At 41.2% G+C, this 22,551-nt stretch overlaps 1 protein-coding gene across 1 annotated transcript in view; it reads left to right on the top strand.

Annotated features, from left to right (window-relative positions):
- LOC108633274 overlaps positions 12,057-22,551 on the top strand; it is a 31,170-nt gene continuing 20,675 nt past the window's right edge. The window contains exons 1-4 of the mRNA XM_018058098.1: positions 12,057-12,083; positions 12,579-12,755; positions 13,907-13,970; positions 16,000-16,265. Of these exons, the coding sequence (XP_017913587.1) occupies positions 12,057-12,083; positions 12,579-12,755; positions 13,907-13,970; positions 16,000-16,265 (534 nt within the window). The remainder of the gene's footprint in view (positions 12,084-12,578; positions 12,756-13,906; positions 13,971-15,999; positions 16,266-22,551) is intronic.

Raw genomic sequence — 22,551 nt, 5'->3', positions numbered from 1 at the left:
TCAGTGCCAGTTCACAAACTTCCCATCCCCTAAAATTTCAAAAGATTTACTATAAAATACAGATTCACATAGTTTTCTCATTAGATAGGTGTATTTTTCAAGGAAAAAAAATAACCTAAATTCACACTCATTCAATTGATATTCCTAAAAGGATTAAGCATGTAATTTTATTTATTTATTTTTAAATTTATTTATTTTAAGCATGTAATTTTAAATATACAATATATTACCACATTGGAAGTTTCTAATGCATCTTTATTGTTCTCTGCAGTGTCTCTATGGACCTATGTGAATAGTTGTACCTGCTGTTGCTAAGTAGCCAAGTCGTGTCTGACTCTTTGTGACTTCATAGACTGTAGCCCACCAGGCTCCTCTGTCTGTGAATTTTCTCAGGAAAGAATACCGGGGTGGGTTGCCATTTCTTCCTCCATGATGAGATTGCTCAAAATTCTCCAAGCGAGGCTTCAGAACGTTCAGTTGTTCAAACTGGATTTAGAAAAGGCAAAGGAACCTGAGATCAAGTTGCCAATATCTGCTGGATCATAGAAAAAGCAAGAGAGTTCCAGAAAAGCATCTACTTCTGCTTTATTGACTCTAAAGCCTTTGACTGTGTGGAGTGCAACAAACTGGAAAATTCTTAAAGAGATGGGCATACCAAACCACCATAAAGAGTCCTGTCTGACTCTGTGCAACCCCATAGACAGCAGCCTACCAGGCTCCTCCGTCCCTGGAATTCTCCAGGGAAGAACACTGGAGTGGGTTGCCATTTCCTTCTCCAGTGTATGAAAGTGAAAAGTGAAAGTGAAGTTGCTCAGTCATGTCCGACTCTTTGCGACCCTATGGACTGCAGCCTACTAGGCTCCTCTGTCCATGGGATTTTCCAGTCAAGAGTACTGGAGTGGGTTGCCATTGCCTTCTCCAAAGAAAGCTGAGTGCCAAAGAATTGATGCTTTTGAACTGTGGTGTTGCAGAAGAGTCTTGTGAGTCCCTTGGACAGCAAGGAGATCAAATCAATCCATCCTAAAGGAAATCAGTCCTGAATATTTATTGAAAGGACTGATGCTGAAGCTGAAGCTGCAAAACTTTGGCCACCTGATTCGAAGAACTGACTCATCCCTAGAAAAGACCCTGATGCTGGGAAAGATTGAAGGCATAAGGAAAAGGAGATGAAAGAGGATGAGATGGTTGGATGGCACCATAGACTTGATGGAAGTGAGTTTGAGCAAGCTCCAGGAGTTGGTGATGGATAGGGGAGCCTGGTGTGCTACAATCCATGGGGTCGCAAAGAGTCGGACACAACTGAGTAACTGAACTGACCACTTTACCTGCCTCCTGAGAAATCTGTATGCAGGTCAAGAAGCAACAGTTTGAACCGGACATGGACCAACAGACTGGTTCCAAATTGGGAAAGGAATACGTCAAGGCTGTATATTGTCATCCTACTGCTTGTTTAACTTATATGCAGAATGCATCATATGAAATGCCAGGATGGATGAAGCACAAGCTGGAATCAAGATTGCAGGGAGAAAGATCAATAACCTCAGATATGCAGATGACACCACCCTAATGGCAGAAAGTGAAGGGGAACTAAAGAACCTCTTGATGGAAGTGAAAGAAGAGAGTGAAAAATCTGGCTTAAAACTCAGCATTCAGAAAACGAAGATCATGGCATCAAGTCCCATCACTTCATGGCAAATAGATGGGGAAACAATGGAAACAGTTACAGACTTTATTTTCTTGGGCTCCAAAATCACTGCAGATGGTGACTACAGCCATGAAATTAAAAGGCTTGGAAGAAAAGCTATGAGAAACCTAGACAGCATAGCAGAGACATCACTTTGCCAACAAATGTCCATCTAGTCAAAGCTATGGTTTTTCCAGTAGTCTTGTATGGATGTGAGAGTTGGACTGTAAAGAAGGCTGAATGCTGAACTGATGCTTTTGAACTGTGATGTTGGAGAAGACTCTTGAGAGTCCCTTGGACAGCAAGGAGATCCAACCTGTCCATCCTAAAGGAAATCAGTCCTGAATATTCATTGGAAGGACTGATGCTGAAGCTGAAAACTCCCATACTTTGGCCACCTGATTGAAAAACTGACTCATTTGAAAAGACCCTGATGCTTGGGAGGATTGAAGGCAGGAGGAGAAGGGGATGACAGAGGATGAGATGGTTGGATGGCATCACCAGCTCGATGGACATGAGCTTGAGCAGGCTCTGGGAGTTGGTGATGTACAGGGAAGCCTGGCATGCTATGGTCCATGGGGTCTCAAAGAGTCAGATATGACTGTGACTGAACTGAACTGAATAAGGCTGGGTATTTCTAAAGCTCAGGGTCCTCAGCTGTAACCAGAGTTCCTCCACGCCTCATTCACCCGGTCCTGCTCTGCATTAACCCCAGGGGAATCAGGGGATGGGGATCTATAGGAATCTGTAGCTCCTGATGCCTCCTGTGTCAGGTCTAATAAACTGTCACCCTAGCGGGCATGCTGTGTCTTTCCTGACTGAGTTTATGAAAGTCTGACCAGCTGACGTCACTGCTGCTCAAGGACTATGTGCCCATGGGTTGCACTGGTGTCTTCTTTGAGGCCAGCTGTAAGTTGGAAGGCAAGAGGAGAGTGGACCCAGAGCCCCTAGATTGTCGGGAGAGAATCTAGGAGGGCACAGCAGGGTAGGAGTGGTCAGAGGTTGATGTGGGCCCCTAAGGTCTCCTGAATGTGAGGCCTGGACTCCTGGGTTTCTGGCAAATTTAGAACAAGCACAGATAGAACATGTGAGCAGGTGCCATCCAGCCACCCCTAACAGCATCCAATGCAAGAGGGCCTTGTCTTGCTAGGGCTCCCCAGCTCCAGGAGGTGGTTGAGGGAGTTGCTGCTGCTGTTAAGTCACTTCAGTTGTGTCTGACTCTGTGCGACCCCATAGACGGCAGCCCACCAGGCTCCCCCATCCCTGGGATTCTCCAGGCAAGAACACTGGAGTGGGTTGCCATTTCCTTCTCCAATGGGTGAAAGTGAAAAGTGAAAGTGAAGTCCCTCAGTCGTGTCTGACTCTTCACGACCCCATGGACTGCAGCCTACCATGCTCCTCTGTCCATGTGATTTTCCAGGCAAGAGTACTGGAGTGGGGTGCCATTGCCTTCTCCAGTTGAGGGTGTTAGAAGGATGCAAACCCAGTGTGACATACTCACAGGTCACTATGGGACCCTTGCCTTATGGGATGGAGAAATGGGCCATGACCGACCATGGGGACTTCCAGTGCTGACTCCATGAGACTCGTGTGAGCAGCGAGTCACCTCCAGCCTCACCTGGTAGACGGAGGTGGGAGAGACAGGGAAACAGACAGAAGGAGGCCTGGCCCAGATCCTTGCACCCAAGCTGAGGTGAGAAGCTCTTTGAAATGTTAGACAGGGACTTGAGATTCCAACACACAAACTACAGCACAAAGCACTGATCAGAGAGTTAATGCTCATGGTTTTTTTTTTTTTCTTTTACATATTGACTTTAAATTATCTCATCATTCCCGAGAAATTCTAGGAAAATTTTGCTACAATTACACTAAATCTAAATATTAACTTGGAAGGAATTGAGGTTTTCACAGTATTCGATTTTTTCCTTTAGGAGTTTCCCTCTATTAATTCAAGACTGTGTTTGTTTGCATGTGTGTGTATGCCTGTGCACGTGTGTATGTATATGTATATGTGTGTGGAGTCACGGGGGCCTTAGGAAGCATCACTACGAACAAAGCTGGTGGAGGTGGTGGAATTCCAGTGGAGCTGTTTCAAATCCTGGAAGATGATGCTGTTAAAGTGCTGCACTCAATATGCCAGCAAAGTTGGAAAACTCAGCAGTGGCCACAGGGCTGGAAAAGGTCAGTTTTCATTCCACTCCCAAAGAAAGGCAATGCCAAAGAATGCTCAAACTCCCGCACAATTGCACTCATCTCACACACGAGTAAAGTAATGCTCAAAATTCTCCAAGCCAGGCTTCAGCAATCCGTGAACCGTGAACTTCCAGATGTTGAAGCTGGTTTTAGAAAAGGCCGAGGAACCAGAGATCAAATTGCCAACATTCGCTGGATCCTGGAAAAAGCAGGAGAGTTCCAGAAAAACATCTATTTCTGCTTTATTGACCATAACAAAGCCTTTCTTTGACTGTGTGGATCACAATAAACTAAAAAATTCTGAAAGAGATGGGAATACCAGACCACCTGACCTGCCTCTTGAGAAACCTATATGCAGGTCAGGAAGCAACAGTTAGACCTGGACATGGAACAACAGACTGGTTCCAAATAGGAAAAGGAGTACGTCAGGCTGTATACTGTCACCCTGCTTATTTAACTTATACGCAGAGTACATCATGAAAAATGCTGGGCTGAAAGAAGCACAAGCTGGAATCAAGATTGCCAGGAGAAATATCAATAACCTCAGATATGCAGATGACACCATCCTTATGGCAGAAAGTGAAGAGGAGCTAAAAAGCCTCTTGATGAAAGTGAAGGAGGAGAGTGAGAAAGTTGGCTTAAAGCTCAACATTCAGAAAACAAAGATCTTGGCCTCTGGTCCTATCACTTCATGGCAAATAGATGGGGAAACAGTGGAAACAGTGTCAGACTTTAATTTTTTGTGCTCCAAAATCACTGCAGATGGTGATTGCAGCCATGAAATTAAAAGACACTTACTCCTTGGAAGGAAAGTTAGGACCAACCTAGACAGCATATTGAAAAGCAGAGATATTACTTTGCCAACAAAGGTCTGTCTAGTCAAGGCTATGGTTTTTCCATTGGTCATGTATGGATGTGAGAGTTGGACTGTGAAGAAAGCTGAGTGCTGAAGAATTGATGCTTTTGAACTGTGGTGTTGGAGAAGACTCTTAAGAGTCCCTTGGACTGCAAGGAGATCCAACCAGTCCTTCCTAAAGGAGATCAGCTCTGGATGTTCTTTGGAAAGACTGATGCTAAAGCTGAAACTCCAATACTTTGGCCACCTCACGTGAAGAGTTGACTCACTGGAAAAAACTCTGATGCTGGGAAGGATTGGGGGCAGGAGGAGAAGGGGACGACAGAAGATGAGATGGCTGGATGGCATCACCGACTCAATGGACAAGAGTTTGGGTAAACTCCGGGAGTTGGCGATGGATAGGGAGGCCTGGCTTTGCTGCGATTTGTGGGGTTGCAAAGAGTCGGACACGACTGAACGACTGAACTGAACTGAACTGGTCCCAAGAGAAGGAAATGGGTACCCACTCCAATATTCTTGCCTGGGAAATCCCTTGAACAGAGGAGCCTGGTGGGCTACAGTCCATGGGGTGTTAAGTGTCAGACACAACTTAGCGACTAAACTTCGTCCACTGTGTATATATTTCCTCTCTTCACATAGGCACTATAATATCTTGTTAGTGTTGTTCCAAGGCTGTGGTTAATATTGTAAATAAACCCCTCTGCATTATAAAGCTAACATATTAATACTTACAAATATGTAGAAATCTGTTGTTTTTATGTTTTATTTGTTCAGTATTTGTTAAGTGCCTATGGTATGTCAGGTCTAGATACATACTTATCTTGATTCATACCACTTTACTCCACTCTAATTAAAGAGTTTTTAGGTTTTACAAATATGATAAATTTATCTACCTTCCAATAGTTATATCTATTGATTTGGTTTCAAGCACTGTTCCATTGGCAAGAACATTCTTACGAAAGTGAATAGTGTTGGTAATATTGGCATTCTAATTCTGTAATTAATTTTAATGGGATGTTTTTATTGTCTTTTAAGAGTTGGGTATTTGAAAAGGCATCGATAAATAATACCATTTTCTTCCACTCCTGTGTACAAAATCAATTAAGAAATAAGATACAGAACACAGAAAAATGGAAGTCAGAACCTCAGCTTTAATACTGATGAAACCAAGTTGGGGTACTGGCTCTATGGAGGAGCTCACAGAGGTCACTAACTCCTCCTAGAAGGAGGCAAGATTCGGGGCACCCATTGTCTCCCCTACAGGGGCTGTGCTCACCAGTGACAGAGAACCTGAGAGAAAGCACCTGTGTGAGGCAGCTCCTCTGGGAGTAGAAAGGGCCAGAGCTGGAGCACCTGCTTCCTTTGTCAGCAGTTGAAGGGCTGTGCCTGTTCTCTGGTTGCAATGGGAGGGAGTGTGGGTGTTGGCATGGAGGAGAGAGGTCCCCCTCTAGTTAGGTGTGATTTGTAAAAACTTTTCCTTTAGCATGAAAGGAAAGTCATTTCTAATTTTACTGAGAACCCTATTAAGAGGATTTAAAAATGAACACTAGAAAAGTTAAGATGTTTCTCTTTGGCATATATTGGATTCAATACATTTTTTCACGTTGAACTTAAGAATTATGTAACTTGAAAAAATTTATTTTGTTAAAACTAAATAATATTTCCATTCTTGAACTGCTTACTCATGGTGGAGAGCTCATTAACTCTATAATTTAACTGAGATTTCTAACTTTTTTGTTTTTCAACAAGTTTTGAACATTTGCTTTTGTTATTTTTTTAATGGAAGTATAGTTGGCATACAGTGTTTTATTGTTTCAAGTGTGCTGTGGAATGCTTTGACAATTGCAAATGTTATGAAATGATCACAATTATAAGTTTAGTGATCATCTGTCCTCACAGAAAATTAGTACAGTGTTCTCCTTATTGCCAAATTCAGACTTAAATTGAAGAAAGTAGAAAACCCGCTAGACCATTCAGGTATGACCTAAATCAAATCCCTTATGATTATGCAGTGGAAGTGAGAAATAGATTTAAAGGACTAGATCTGATAGACAAGAGTGCCTGATGAACTACGGACGGAGGTTCATGACATTGTACAGAAGACAGGGATCAAGACCATCCCCATGGAAAAGAAATGCAAAAAAGCAAAATGGCTGTCTGGGGAGGCCTTTCAAATAGCTGTGAAAAGAAGAGAAGGGAAAAGCAAAGGAGAAAAGGAAAGATATAAGCATCTGAATGCAGAGTTCCAAAAAATAGCAAGGAGAGATAAGAAACTCTTCCTCAGTGATCAATGCAAGGAAATAGAGAAAAACAACAGAATGGGAAAGACTAGAGATCTCTCCAAGAAAATTAGGGATACCAAAGGAACATTTAATGCAAAGATGAGTTTGATAAAGGACGGAAATAGTACGGACCTAAAAGAAGCAGAAGATATTAAGAAGAGGTGGCAAAAATACAGAGAAGAACTGTACAAAAAAGATCTTCACGATGCAGATAATCATGATGGTACGATCACTCACCTAGAGCCAGACATCCTGGAATGTGAAGTCAAGGGGGCCTTAGAAAGCATCACTATGAACAAAGCTAGTGGAGATGATGGAATTCCAGTTGAGCTATTTCAAATCCTGAAAGATGATGCTGCACTCAATATGCCAGCAAATTTTGAAAACTCAGCAGTGGCCACAGGGCTGGAAAAGGTCAGTTTTCATTCCACTCCCAAAGAAAGGCAATGCCAAAGAATGCTCAAACTACTGCACAATTGCACTCATCTCACATGTTAGTAAACTAATGCTCAAAATTCTCCAAGCCAGCCTTCAGCAATACATGAACTGCAAACTTCCAGATGTTGAAGCTGGTTTTAGAAAAGGCCGAGGAACCAGAGATCAAATTGCCAACATCTGCTGGATCATCAGAAAAGCAAGAGAGTTCCAGAAAAAACATCTATTTCTGCTTTACTGACTATGCCAAAGCCTTTGACTGTGTGGATCACAATAAACTAAAAAATTCTGAAAGAGATGGGAATACCAGACCACCTGACCTGCCTCTTGAGAAACCTATATGCAGGTCAGGAAGCAACAGTTAGAACTGGACATGGAACAACAGACTGGTTCCAAATAGGAAAAGGAGTACGTCAGGCTGTATATTGTCACCCTGCTTATTTAACTTATATGCAGAGTACATCATGAGAAAGCTGGGCTGAAAGAAGCACAAGCTGGAATCAAGATTGCCAGGAGAAATATCAATAACCTCAGATATGCAGAGGACACCACCTTTATGGCAGAAAGTGAAGAGGAACTAAAAAGCCTCTTGATGAAAGTGAAAGAGGAGAGTGAAAAAGTTGGCTTAAAGCTCAACATTCAGAAAACAAAGATCATGGCATCTGGTCCAATCACTTCATGGGAAATAGATGTGGAAACAGTGTCAGACTTTATTTTTTGGGGCTCCAAAATCACTGCAGATGGTGATTGCAGCCATGAAATTAAAAGACACTTACTCCTTGGAAGGAAAGTTAGGACCAACCTAGACAGCATATTTAAAAGCAGAGATATTACTTTGCCAACAAAAGTCTGTCTAGTCAAGGCTATGGTTTTTCCATTGGTCATGTATGGATGTGAGAGTTGGACTGTGAAGAAAGCTGAGTGCTGAAGAATTGATGCTTTTGAACTATGGTGTTGGAGAAGACTCTTAAGAGTCCCTTGGACTGCAAGGAGATCCAACCAGTCCATCAGCCCTGGGGTGTTCATTGGAAAGACTGATGCTAAAACTGAAACCCCAATACTTTGGCCACTTCATGTGAAGAGTTGACTCATTGGAAAAGACTCTGATACTGGGAAAGATTGGGGGCAGGAGGAGAAGGGGAAGACAGAAGATGAGATGGTTGGATTGCATCACCGACTTGATGGACATGAATTTGAGTGAAGTCCGGAAGTTGGTGATGGATAGGGAGGCCTGGCATGCTGCGATTCATAGGGTCGCAAAAAGACAGACAGGACTGAGTGACTGAACTGAACTATTGACCATATTCCTTATGCTTTACATTACATCCTTGTAACTTAATTATCATAAGACTGGAGGTTTGTACCTCTTAATTCCCTTCACCTGTTTTGCCACCCTCTACCCCCTCCTTCTGACAGCCAACCATTTGTTCTCAGTATGTATTTGTTTTGGTTTTTAGATTTCACATGTAAGTGATATGCAGCATTTGTATTTGTTTTGGAGGATCTAATTAGGGATCTTGTGTAAAAAATGTTTCTTGAGCGCCTGCTATGTTCTAGGCACTGTTCTAAGTGTTGGTTTTTAGCTGTACAAAGAGTGGTAAAAAAAATTCATGACCTTAAGAAAAGCTTTGTTTCAAGATAAAATGGCATGTAAAAGTATACTTAAAGCTAAAAGCAATCAAATATATGTTGACATAACCTTTGTTATGATAATCATACAAACCAGTCACCAATGCCCTAATAGTATGTATTTAATTTTAGAATGCATCAGTTTATTTTATCTCAAGTCTCTGGGACTTGAGAATGGAAATGGGTTTTCACACTAGGATAATTTGTCTTCCTGGCAACAGTTCAATTGAGTGTTTTTTGGTTTTTGGTTTTTTGCTTTCTTTTGGATTGTCCCAGGAGTTTGCAGTTTATTTTGGGAAGGCATTAGATATTTTCCTTGGAAATGCCACCAGATGCCAAGCAACATGTAGATTATTAAAGGTTACCAACATTCTTCTACCTTTTGACTAATTAAAAACATTTAACTGAGAGCTGCCATAAAATGTATTGTTAGGAGGTTTCAATGTATAATTGAATAAGAAAAAAAGCTTTAAGAGCACAAATTACTTGCTAATACTTAAAATGTTTTATAGGTCTCTTTGACGTTATTTTCAACAAAGGAAATGTATGCATTTTCCAAAGTCATGAATTGAGGCACATTTCTCTGGCTCTTGACAATGGCTCTGTCACTGGAATGGTATGTGGTAATCTTTGTTTTTGCTGTATGTCAAATATATTGTATCCATATATATATATAATATATTCTTGCACAAGACACTTTCATAAGATTATGAATTTGTGTTTTCCTTTGGCTTTTGCTTCCACTTTTTCATGTTGTTTTGTCTCACTGATTTTTGAGATTTTGTTGTGTAAATGGCCTTAAATTTCAGCAGTTAGAATTTAGACAAGAAAAAGTAGAATACGTCTCTGAGAACATTCAAAATTTCAGTGAGCCTCAAAATGGGAAATCTGACCTCTCAAAGGCCCCTTCAAGGATCACATTATTAGGAGAAAACCAATAGTTTCACATAATTATGCCTTGTATTACTTAGTTGGGCTTCCCTGGTGGATCAGTTGGTAAAGAATCTGCCTACAATGAAGGAGACCCAGGTTTGATCCCTGGATTGGGAAGATCTCCTGGAGAAGGAAATGGCTCCCCACTGCAGTATTCTTGCCTGAAAAATCTCATGGACAGAGGAGCCTGGTGGGCTACAGTCCATAGGGTTGCGAAGAATTGGACACAACTTGAGCAGCTAAGCACAGCACAGTGTGCTTTGTGAGTGAGTGTATGAGATTACTTAGTTTAGGTGTGAAAGGAACCCAAAGCTGGTGCTCTGTGACAACCTAGAGGGGTGGGATGGAAAAGGAGGTGGGAGGAAGGTTTAAGAGGAAAGGGACGTAGGTATACCTATGGCTGATTCATTTTGATACACAGCAGGAACCATCACAATAGTGTAAAGTAATTATCCTACAATTAAAAATAAAAATGTAAAAATATATAAAACTTCTAAAAATGTCTTTTTAAGATCCATGAATGATTATTTGTTTTGAAACTGAGAAAGCATAGGATGACATGTACTGTTTTAAGTGCTAACTATGTGTTATAACATTTAGCCTTTTTAATGTCCTGTGAGAGAGTACATTAGCATCCCTTTCTGACAGAAGAGGAGCCTGATGGGTGAGATGACTGTGTTGTCCAAAGTCTCAGAGCTAATCAGTATGAAAGCAGGCACGGAGCACAGATGCCAGGACTCCACCCCTCATTCTACAGCTTTCTCATATAATCTTACATAATTTTATGCAATGACTTTTTTTTTTTTACTTATAGCTTGTTTTAAAACTTAAGGATAGCAATAAATTTTGAAGAAAAAGCATGATCTATAGGACTGAAATTCAGGCTAAGGGACTAATCAGTCACCTTTTTTTTTTTTGACAACATTTACCATATTTATTTTGTTTACCTATCTGCAGTTGGGCAGGACCCAGAGAAGGTAGCACATCTCTCTTCCTCTCAGCATCAAGTGAAGTGGCTGAAATGTTAGAGATTGGAGTCATCCAGGGGCTTGTTGAGTCGTAGGTCTGTCTGGTAGTCGATGCCAGCTCTCAGTGGAACAGCTATGTATGATCCTTCTTTCAATGCAGCTGCTTGACTCTCTCACAGTGTAGTAGGCAGGTTCCAGGACAAAGATGCCAAGAGGGGAAATAGTCAGGGGGAAGCTGTATTGCTTTTTTAAAAAGATTATTAATTAATTTACTTACTTGCTTCACTGGTGGCTCAGATGATAAATAATCTGCCTGCAGCATAAAAGACTCAGTTTAATCTCTGGATTGGGAAGATCCCCTGGAGAAGGAACTGGCAACCCACTCCAGTATTCTTGCCTGGAGAATCCCATGGACAGAGGAGTCGGGCAGGCTAGAGTCCATGGGGCTGCAAAGACTTGGACATGAATCAGTCACAATTCTTTCACGGTGTCTTGTCTTTGCTTTGAACTTGGCATGTTACCCCATGCTGTTTTTTATACCTCTTTTTATTTATATTTTGGCTGCACTGGGTTTCAGTGGTAGCATATGGTATCTAGTTTCCTGATCAGGGATCAAACTGAGGCACTCTGCATTGTGAGCTTGGAATCTTAGTCATTGGAGCACTAGGGAAGTCCCCATGCTGTATTTTATAGTGCATTCTGCTCATAAAGGTCCTAGTCAGTAGTACGAAGTTTAATAAATATGAATGTTGTGGGTATGGAATCCACTCAAATTAACAGTTCAAGAAATGTTCTATTTATTTTTCTAAAATCAAATTAAGTCTCTCTGTAAGCCCCTCTCCCTCTAGGTTGGAGAAAAATCCCACCTTGGTTATTATGAAGGTCACCTTGTTGTATACGCATTTCATCTGGTGTGTCAGGTCTCTGAACAGCTGGTGGCAACTCTCTTAACTTCAGTCCACACTGCTCACTGCCCAGTTCTCATCAAACATCAGATGATTTCTTGGTGAACAGCTCCGTGGCTTGTCTGCCATCCTCACACAAGAAACTTCACTGAGGTTGGCAGCCTTAGTGTCATGGATCAAGCCTTTCAAGCGGCATTAGTAAGTCCTTACTTTCAGGCCCAGATGCCTCCTTGAGACAGTGAGAGGTCAGACCTCAAACAGTGCCCCAAACTAGAAATGTCTCAGTATAGTTTATCTTCCTTGATTTGTTCAGTTTTTCACAAGCAATACACATCTGTTAATTTCATCATTTGATCCCATGTAGTCTTTAATTAGGAAGACACAAAAAAAGAAATGAAAAATAATGATAAAATGCACATTAACATCTCATTAAATTACCCTGCCACTGGAGTTATTTTTGCTGTTATTTGCGCTCTACATGGTTTCTGAGAAATGAAGAGAAGGTCCTTGGAGCAAGACCCTGGAAATCAGGCTGGGAGATCACAAGGATTGAATCAGAAAACATGTCACTGTTGTACGCTAGTTCGAGGGTTCCATGGAGTGCACTGGATCTGTGCACACGTGGAGTGTCAACACATTTTCTATTGCTTATGCAGAGCTTTCATTTTGTTTTGTTCTCCCTTTTTCTTTTAGGCTAGTGGTGGGGCCTCCACTGAGATGCGGGTGCTGTCTCAGCCCAACCGCTGTGCACTCCTTGAGTCAGCACGGGTTCCCGGCCATTTGGTTATTTTTGATCGCCATGGCAAAATAAATAATGAATCATCAGCAGGCTACGCACACCTTTCAAAAGAGTTTGTGGTTTTTGTCAAGGTAAACTGGAGGAAGGTCATTAAAGTTGATACTGTTAAACTTGTATTTTCTTTTGCTATGTTGAGGAAAACTCTTGAATGAAGTCGCAATGGAGAAATTAGATCTCTTTCCACTCGGGGCATTGACGCCTGTGGTCATTTTGTCCACCCAGAATGTGGTTGTAGGGATGGCAGCCTTAGCAACACTAAAATGATGGGAGTAACAGCCAATGTCAGTTGAATTTGCAGCTTAAAACTATGGCTGTGGGGATTTCTAATAAAAAGTTAGAGAATCTTACATTTGGGAGTGAAACAAATCTATATTTAACTTTTCTAACAGTTAGAATATTTACGTATTTATACTCTTTGAGTGTTGTATGTGTGGGATCGTTTCATATTGCTTATGTTTCTTTCTCTGTAATACATGTTTGTGAATTTATCTTTTTATCTGTAAATGATATTATTAATGCAATAGCTATCATTTGTGAGATTGCCTGTTTTATTACAGACACTACTGAGAGCTTCACCACACACAATACTAAATCTAATCACCATGACATTTCTGACAGATATTGTTATCTACATTTTAAAAGTCAAGAGAATGTTTTCCGAGAAGTTACAACTTTTTAATGAGTATAACATATCTAGTCCGGTGAACTATGAATCCAATTAGTCAATTTGTCTTCAAAACTTTTTAGACCTACTATGTAATAAACCCTTCATGATGTTATTATTTTCTCCAGACAACATGGTTTTTAATGGTTACATTATATTCAAACATTAGGAAAATATGAATTTGTCATTGGACATTTAATCTTAATTTCTTTATTTTATTACCTGTAATATATTACTGGAAAATGTACTTGGACTTATGTCTCTGACAACATATTTTATTATTTTCTTAGCCTAGATCATTCAAAATTGAATTGAAAGGTCAGAATATGAGCCCTTTAAGACTCTTGGCAACATATTGACAAATCTTTTTCCAGAAATGTACCAATACTTAATCCTGGGAAGGTCAAATCATGAGATTAGAGGGGACAGTTGACATGACCACCCTCGCTTCTGACAGGGACTTCAGAGTGAAGGATTCTTGAGGTTGCTATCAAGTTTTGATAATTCATGAGAATGACCCAGAACTTAATCAGTGCTCTCACATTCATGGTATTACAGAGAAACGATGCAGACTTAATATTCACTGAGGGAAGAGATGCAGAGGGAAGAGACCTCTTGGGAGGTCAGGTGACACCTTGTTATGCAAAGTTCCCACCCTAAGTCACATCTTTACTATCTGGCTGACCCAAGGCTGCCAGGCAAGCAAAGACACTCCTGTTAGGCACAGCACCCTTAGGGGTTGGCGATTACTTCTCAGAAACCTAGGACAAAGGCCAGACCTCTCCAGGTAAAATTATGTTCTTTATTACCAAGTTCCCTTTGACAGAGCAATATATTATTTATATTAATATTATGGACCTTGGTGCTGAGTATGGCAGTCCTTGAAAGAAACTTTGACGATCTTCTAGAGAAATATACATTTAATTTTCACTTTATTATTTTTGTTACTAGTATAGATTATTTTTCCTCTGCGTATTCATCATTTGTATTTTGTGATTTGTGTCTTTTATTCATTTCTATACTGTGTTAGTACATTTCTAACTAACTTTGAAGAACTTTTTATATCTTCCTCTTAAGCTATTGCTTATATACAGAATATATCATGTGAAATGCTGGGCTGGATGAAGCACAATCTGGAATCAAGTTTGCAGGGAGAAATATCAATAACCTCAGATATGCAGAGGACACCACCTTTATGGCAGAAAGTGAAGAGGAACTAAAGAGCTTCTTGATGAAAGTGAAAGAAGAGAGTGAAAAAGATGGCTTAAAACTCAACATTCAAAAAACGGAGATCATGACATCCGGTCCCATCATTTCATGGCAAATAGATGGGGAAACAATGGAAACAGTGGCAGACTTCATTTTCTTGGGCTCCAAAATCACTGCAGATGGTGATTGCAGCCTTGAAATTAAAAGACGCTTGCTCCTTGGAAGAAACGATGACCAATCTAGACAGCATATTAAAAAGCTGAGGCATCAATCACTTTGCCGACAAAGGTCCGTCTAGTCAAAGCTATGGTTTTCCCAATAGTCATGTATGGATGTGAGAGTTGGATCATAAAGAAAGCTGAGCACTGAAGAATTGATGCTTTTGAACTGTGGTATTGGAGCAGACTCTTGAGAGTCCCTTGGACTGCAAGGAGATCCAACCTATCCATCCTAAAGGAAGTCAGTCCTGAATATTCATTGGAAGGACTGATGCTGAAGCTGAAGCTCTTTGGCCATCTGATCAAAGAACTGACTCATTGGAAAAGCCCTTGATGCTGGGAAAGGTTGAAGGCAGGAGGAGAAGGGGATGACAGAGGATGAGATGGCATCACCAACTTGGTGGACATGAGTTTGAGCAAGCTCCAGGAGTTGGTGATGGACAGGGAGGCTTGGTGTGCTGCAGTCCATGGGGTTGCAAAGAGTCGGACACAACTGAGCAACTGAACTGACGAAGCAATTGATTACAGAATATTTACTTAATTTGTCTTTAGTTATATTCAATACTTTTTATTCATTCATTTATTCCTCCATGCATATGTGTGTGAGTACCAAGTCACTTCAATCATGTCCAACTCTTTGAGACCCTATGGACTATAGCTCATCAGGCTCCTCTGTCCATGGAATTCTCCAGGCAAGAATACTGGAGTGGGTTGCCATGCCCTCTTCCAGGGGATCTTCCTGACCCAGGGATCAAGCCTGCATCTCTTATGTCTCCTCCATTGGCAGGCGGGTTCTTTACCACTAGCACCACCTGGGAAGCCCCTCCTACATGCATACATTTAACTAATATCCATAGATTACTTGTCAAAATTCAAGCACTCTTATAGAACACTATTTTTATTCTTCTCTGTGTTAGTATTCAAACTATTTGCTTAGAGTGATTCGAAACTTCTTAAGAGAAATGTTTGTGGCTTTTGCATCTTCTTACAATCTCTGTAGCATCTGATGCTGATTCTTACAGTCTCAATGAGTAATGATTAATGTAAATCATAAACAGTCAACCAGACCACCTTCTTTAGTTTTGTTTAGCTTTACATAGCAGTTAAATTTTTTATTTCCTTTTTTTTTTTTTTTTTGCTCATTCTTTCTCACCAAGCTTCTGGTAAGATCCCGATCACTGCAGCTTTTGTAAGAAAATGAGCTCTATTGCCATATTTCTCTAGCAAGACACAGGCGTGTCACTTACTGCCTCTCTGTGCTATTGGTTCCTCTGCAGGGTGTGTTGCTCAACAGTGCAGTGGTTCTGCTTGCCACCAGCCTGTGCCAGGCCCTCTGCCTCCAGCCGGATGGGAGCTGCACGGGCGTAGGAAAGCTGTCTGAAAAGTCCTACTGGAGAGTGCATAAAATCAGCTCTGGGATATGCATGTTTGAAAGTGTGAAGAATGCACGGATGTTTCTGAGGATTAAGGACGGACGGTGTGACGGAGCTGTAAGCATCTGCTCGTGTTTTTCTCAGCGAATGTCTAAGACACTTGCCAAGAATTGCTACAAGTGTTACTTGCTTGAGTGTTTTGCTTTTTAGTTTTAACCCAAGAGAACGCTGGAAAATTGGATGTGCTACGTGGTGGCCCCCTTTGACTGGTATTGTTAAAACATGGGTGGGGGTGGGTGCTCTCTTAGTGTGATCATAAAGGGTCCTGACCCTTAGACACTGCTTCTGAAATGAAAGGTGTGTGCAGATTACCTGGCAGTAGTGTTAAAAAATGGGTTCTGACTCAGATAGACTGCTCCAGCACCTGTGTGTCTGTGTTTCTAATGAGCATCAAGCTGTTGTTGTTGAGTCAGGCCCCAAACCACACTTTGGGAACCAAGGCCCTGGGAAGTCCCAGCTCATCTGTGTTTCCTGAACTGCTTCCTTGGAACCTGAGTTCCCACCAGTGGAAAGCCTGCTTTGTGAGTAAGGAGGTAATTTTTTTTTTGGCTGAGCCCTGTGATATGTGGGATCCTCGTTCTCTGACCAGGCATTGAACTGGGGCCCCCTGCTCTGGAAACACCGAATCTTAACCACTGGATCACCAGGGAAGTCCCAGAAAGTAATTTTATGCTCTAAATATTAGGAGTTTTTCCTTAACATCTTGTAACTCTGGAGGGGTGACTTGTAACCAATATCACATCTTTTATATTTTCGTACATCTCTGACAGGTTGAGGGGCTCATACAGTCACCATTTAGCAAGTCTATTAATGCTCTGCTCATCTGTTTTCACTTGAAAGAGTTTGGTTTACTATGTGCCTTTTAGATAAACTTGGAGATGCTCCCTGTCCCTCGTCTCCTTACCAGGGGTGTATCTCTCTGTTTGGGAGAATTTGCATGAGCTTCTGTTTGGAGAGGAGGGAAGATTTAGACCGTTCATGGTTCCGTGCTCCTGACTTCATTGTGCACAGTGCAAAAGTGAAAAGCACATGTACACACATATTTAATTAGCATCCTGGATCAGCTCATAAGAGCATTGGGAAGTGGGCGTGTCCCATGTCACAAAAGAGACAGAGTCCTGCTTATGGCCTTTAAACTGGCAAGTGGATGAACTGAGACGAAAATGGTTACCAGCTCTGCTGTGGCCAGACTATAGAAGGTGAGATTTCATCATGCCTGGTCACCTCCAGGAAGCCACCTTCCTTGCCATCACCTACATCCACAGAATGGACAAACCTGTTTCCTCTGGGGCTTGTGGGACTGCTCAGAACCAGGAGACAGAAGGTGTGTTGCTACGTGACACATGTCTTTATGTGCATGTGTTTCAGAGTTGCTGGAGGCAGTTCATGGGGGCACAGATAAGTGTCACCCCAAACTGGGGATGGGCCAGCCCTGAAATCTGTCTTCCTGTGACAACAACCAAAGGGCCAGCTTGGTGCTCAGTCACCTTATGTGTGGCTGTCTCATCCTCTGGTTGGATGGGGCTTCTCTTGGTTTTTCCGTTTCTCTCTTTCCAGTTTGCGGGGGCCTCTCTATTGCTTCCATTTTTTCCTCTGCTTGGTGTTTCTCTTGTCCCTCCAAGTGAGGACGCTTCCTCTGCAAGTGTGGAGCAGAATCTTGGCACTGTCCGTGCTCCTCTGAACACTCAGGCTTCCTTCTTTTTCCTTCCGCCTGCCAGGTGGGTGACTCATTGCTCTGACCGGCTGAGAGAATGGAAGGAGTCCTGGCGGAAGGCTTTCTGAGCATAGGAAGATGAGCAGAAAATGAACAGATTAACGCAGGGGAGTGTTATCCTAACAGGGGAACTGGCTGAGTGATTGTCCACAGCGGCACTGGTGCTAGTGCTCAGTCATACCAGGTGCTCCCACCTCCTGTTGTGGAGGATTCATGGTATGAGCCTGGAGAAACTGGGTTGATTTCCAAGAGGAAACTGGAGTTAGGATACCCCGCAGGGAGGTGATTCCAAACTACAAAGTGGTTTTCTTCGGCAATTTTTCTAGAACCAACCTTGCTGACAGCTTTTCAGATGAAGAATTGGGTCTCAAATTGTTTCTTCTCAGGCTGTTTTGTGCACTAGCACGAGGACCAACCCCCCGCCCTTGCTGTCGCCCCCCCATGGACTTCTCAGGATGAAAAGCTAGGTTCAGGATTTCCTGTGCACTTTGGAACTGAGGCCAGCAATCGTGTATTGGAGTTTTTTAAGCTCAAGTAGCATCTCTCTTTAGGGTTCCCTGGTGGCTCAGAGGTTAAAGTGTCTGCCTGCAATGCGGGAGACCGGGTTCGATCCCTGGGTTGGGAAGATCCTCTGGAGAAGGAAATGGCAGCCCACTCCAGTATTCCTGCCCGGAGAATCCCATGGATGGAGGAGCCTGGTAGGCTATAGTCCACGGGGTCGCGAAGAGTCGGACATGACTGAGCGACTTCACTTTCATTTTCAGCATCTCAAAGATTTTTGATAACTTGAAAAAAAGAGGTTCTGTTTGCTTTGGGACAGTAGTGTTACTCACTAAGGTCCTGCTTGACTCTGAGACTCCAAGGACCATAGCCCACCTGGCTCTTCTGTCCATGGGATTCTCCAGGCAAGAATACTGGAGTGGGTTGCCGTTTCCATCTCCAGGGAGTCTTCTCCAGGGAATCTTCCCAACCTGAAGATTGAACCCACATCTCCCAAATTGCAGGCATATTCTTTACCATCTGAACCACCAGGGAAGCCTGTTTCACCTTTATTTTGGTATTGTTATTATGATTATTTTAATAATAAAGTCCAAAGTTTGAACTTTATTTGATTGTCTTCATTTCTTTTTTTTTTTTTTTACTTTATTTTACTTTACAATGCTGTATTGGTTTTGCCATACATCATCATGAATCTGCCACAGGTGTATATGTGTTCCCAATCCTGAACCCCCCTCCCACCTCCCTCCCCATACCATCTCTCTGGGTCATCCCAGTGCACCAGCCCCAGGCATCCTGTATCTTGCATCAAACCTAGACTGGCGATTCGTTTCTTATATGATAGTATACATGTTTCAGTGCCATTGTCCCAAATCATCCCACCCTCTCCCTCTGCTACAGAATCCAAAAGACTGTTCTATACATCTGTGTCTCTTTTGCTGTCTCGCATCCAGGGTTATTGTTATCATCTTTCTAAATTCCATATATATGTGTTATTATACTGTATTGGTGTTTTTCTTTCTGGCTTACTTCACTCTGTATAATTTGCTCCAGTGTCATCCACCTCATTAGAACTGGTTCAAATGTATTCTTTTTAATGGCTAAGTAATACTCCATTGTGTATATGTACCACAGCTTTCTTATCCATTCATCTGCTGATGGACATCTAGGTTGCTTGCATGTCCTGGCTATTATAAGCAATGCTGTGATGAACATTGGGGTACATGTGTCTCTTTCAATTCTGGTTTCCTTGGTGTGTTTGCCCAGCAGTGGGATTGCTGGGTCATATGGCAGTTCTATTTCCGGTTTTTTAAGGAGTCTCCACACTGTTGTCCATAGTGGCTGTACTAGTTTGCATTCCCATCAACAGTGTAAGAGGGTTCGCTTTTCTCCACACCCTCTCCAGCATTTAGTGCTTGTAGACTTTTGGATCGCAGCCATTCTGACTGGCGTGAAATGGTAACTCATTGTGGTTTTGATTTGCATTTCTCTGATAATGAGTGATGTTGAGCGTCTTTTCATGTGTTTGTTAGCCATCCTTATGTCTTCTTTGGAGAAATGTCTATTTAGTTCTTTGGCCCATTTTCTGATTGGGTCATTTATTTTTCTGGAATTGAGCTGCAGGAGTTGCTTGTATATTTTTGAGATTCGTTGTTTGACAGTTGTTTCATTTGCTATTATTTTCTCCCATTCCAAAGGCTGTCTTTTCACCTTGCTTATAGTTTCCTTTGTTGTGCAGAAGCTTTTAATTTTAATTAGGTCCCATTTGTTTATTTGTGCTTTTATTTCCAGTATTCTGGGAGGTGGGTCATAGAGGATCCTGCTGTGATTTGTGTCAGAGAATGTTTTGCCTATGTTCTCCTCTAGGAGTTTTATAGTTTCTGGTCTTACGTTTAGATCTTTAATCCATTTTGAGTTTATTTCTGTGTATGGTGTTAGAAAGTGTTCTAGTTTCATTCTTTTACAAGTGGTTGACCAGTTTCCCCAGCACCACTTGTTAAAGAGATTGTCTTTAATCCATGGTATATTTTGCCTCCTTTGTTGAAGATAAGGTGTCCATGGGTGTGTGGATTTATCTCTGGGCTTTCTATTTTGTTCCATTGATCTGTATTTCTGTCTTTGTGCCAGTAGCATACTGTCTTGATGACTGTGGCTTTGTAGTAGAGCCTGAAGTCAGGCAGGTTGATTCCTCCAGTTCCATTCTTCTTTCTCGAGATTGCTTTGGTTATTCGAGTGTTTTTGTATTTCCATACAAATTGTGAAATTATTTGTTCTAGCTCTGTGAAAAATACCGCTGGTAGCTTGATAGGGATTGCATTGAATCTATAGATTGCTTTGGGTAGTATACTCATTTCCACTATATTAATTCTTCCGATCCATGAACATGGTATATTTCTCCATCTATTAGTGTCTTCTTTGATTTTTTTCACCAGTGTTTTATAGTTTTCTATATATAGGTCTTTAGTTTCTTTAGGTAGATGTATTCCTAAGTATTTTATTCTTTTTGTTGCAATGGTGAATGGAATTGTTTCCTTAATTTTTTTCCCCCTACTTTCTCATTATTAGTGTATAGGAATGCAAGGGATTTCTGTGTGTTGATTTTATATCCTGCAACTTTACTATATTCATTGATTACCTCTAGTAATTTTCTGGTAGAGTCTTTAGGGTTTCCTATGTAGAGGATCATGTCTTCTGCAAACAGTGAGAGTTTTACTTCTTCTTTTCCAATTTGGATTCCTTTTATTTCTTTTTCTGCTCTGATTGCTGTGGCCAAAACTTCCAGAACTATGTTGAATAGTAGTGGTGAAAGTGGGCACCCTTGTCTTGTTCCTGACTTTAGGGGAAATGCTTTCAGTTTTTCACCATTGAGGGTAATGTTTGCTGTGGGTTTGTCATACATAGCTTTTATTATGTTGAGGTATGTTCCTTCTATTCCTGCTTTCTTTGGAGGGTTTTTATCATAAATGGATGTTGAATTTTGTCAAAGGCTTTCTCTGCATCTATTGAGATAATCATATGGCTTTTATTTTTCAATTTGTTAATGTGGTGTATTACATTGATTGATTTGTGGATATAGAAGAATCCTTGCATCCCTGGGAGAAAGTGCACTTGGGTCATGGTGCATGATCTTTTTAATGTGTTTTCTGATTGCTAGAATTTTGTTAAGGATTTTTGCATCTATGTTCTTCAGTGATGTTGGCCTGTAGTTTTCTTTTTTTGTGGCATCTTTGTCAGGTTTTGGTATTAGGGTGATGGTGGCCTCATAGAATGAGTTTGGCAGTTTACCTTCCTCTGCAATTTTCTGGAAGAGTTTGAGTAGGATAGGTGTTAGCTCTTTTCTAAATTTTTGGTAGAATTCAGCTGTGAAGCCGTCTGGACCTGGGCTTTTGTTTGCTGGAAGATTTTTGATTACAGTTTCAATTTCCGTGCTTGTGATGGGTCTGTTAAGATTTTCTATTTCTTCCTGGTTCAGTTTTGGAAACTTGTACTTTTCTAAGAATTCATCCATTTCTTCCAAGTTGTCCATTTTATTGGCGTATAATTGCTGATAGTAGTCTCTTATGATCCTTTGTATTTCTGTGTTGTCTGTTGTGATCTCTCCATTTTCATTTCTAATTTTATTGATTTGATTTTTCTCCCTTTGTTTCTTGATGAGTTTGGCTAATGGTCTGTTAATTTTATTTATCCCTTCAAAGAACCAGGTTTTGGCTTTGTTGATTTTTGCTATGGTCTCTTTTGTTTCTTTTGCATTTATTTCTGCCCTTATTTTTAAGATTTCTTTCCTTCTACTAACCCTGGCGTTCCCCATTTCTTGCTTTTCTAGTTGCTTTAGGCATAGAATTTGGTTATTTATTTGACTTTTTTCTTGTTTCTTGAGGTATGCCTGTATTTCTATGAACTTTCCCCTTAGCGCTGCTTTTATAGTGTCCCACAGGATTTGGATTGTTGTGTTTTCATTCATTTCTATGCATATTTTATTTCTTTTTTGATTTCTTCTGTGATTTGTTGGTTATTCACCAGTGTTGTTCAGCCTTCATATGTTGGAATGTTTAATAGTTTTTCTCCTGTAATTGAGATCTAATCTTACTGCATTATGGTCAGAAAAGATGCTTGGAATGATTTCAATTATTT

The sequence above is a fragment of the Capra hircus genome, chromosome 14 (assembly GCF_001704415.2).
Source record: "Capra hircus breed San Clemente chromosome 14, ASM170441v1, whole genome shotgun sequence".
In the NCBI taxonomy this organism is placed as follows: Eukaryota; Metazoa; Chordata; class Mammalia; order Artiodactyla; family Bovidae; genus Capra; species Capra hircus.
Note: the sequence above shows the minus strand (reverse complement) of the source record. Positions and strands in the feature narration are given on the sequence as shown.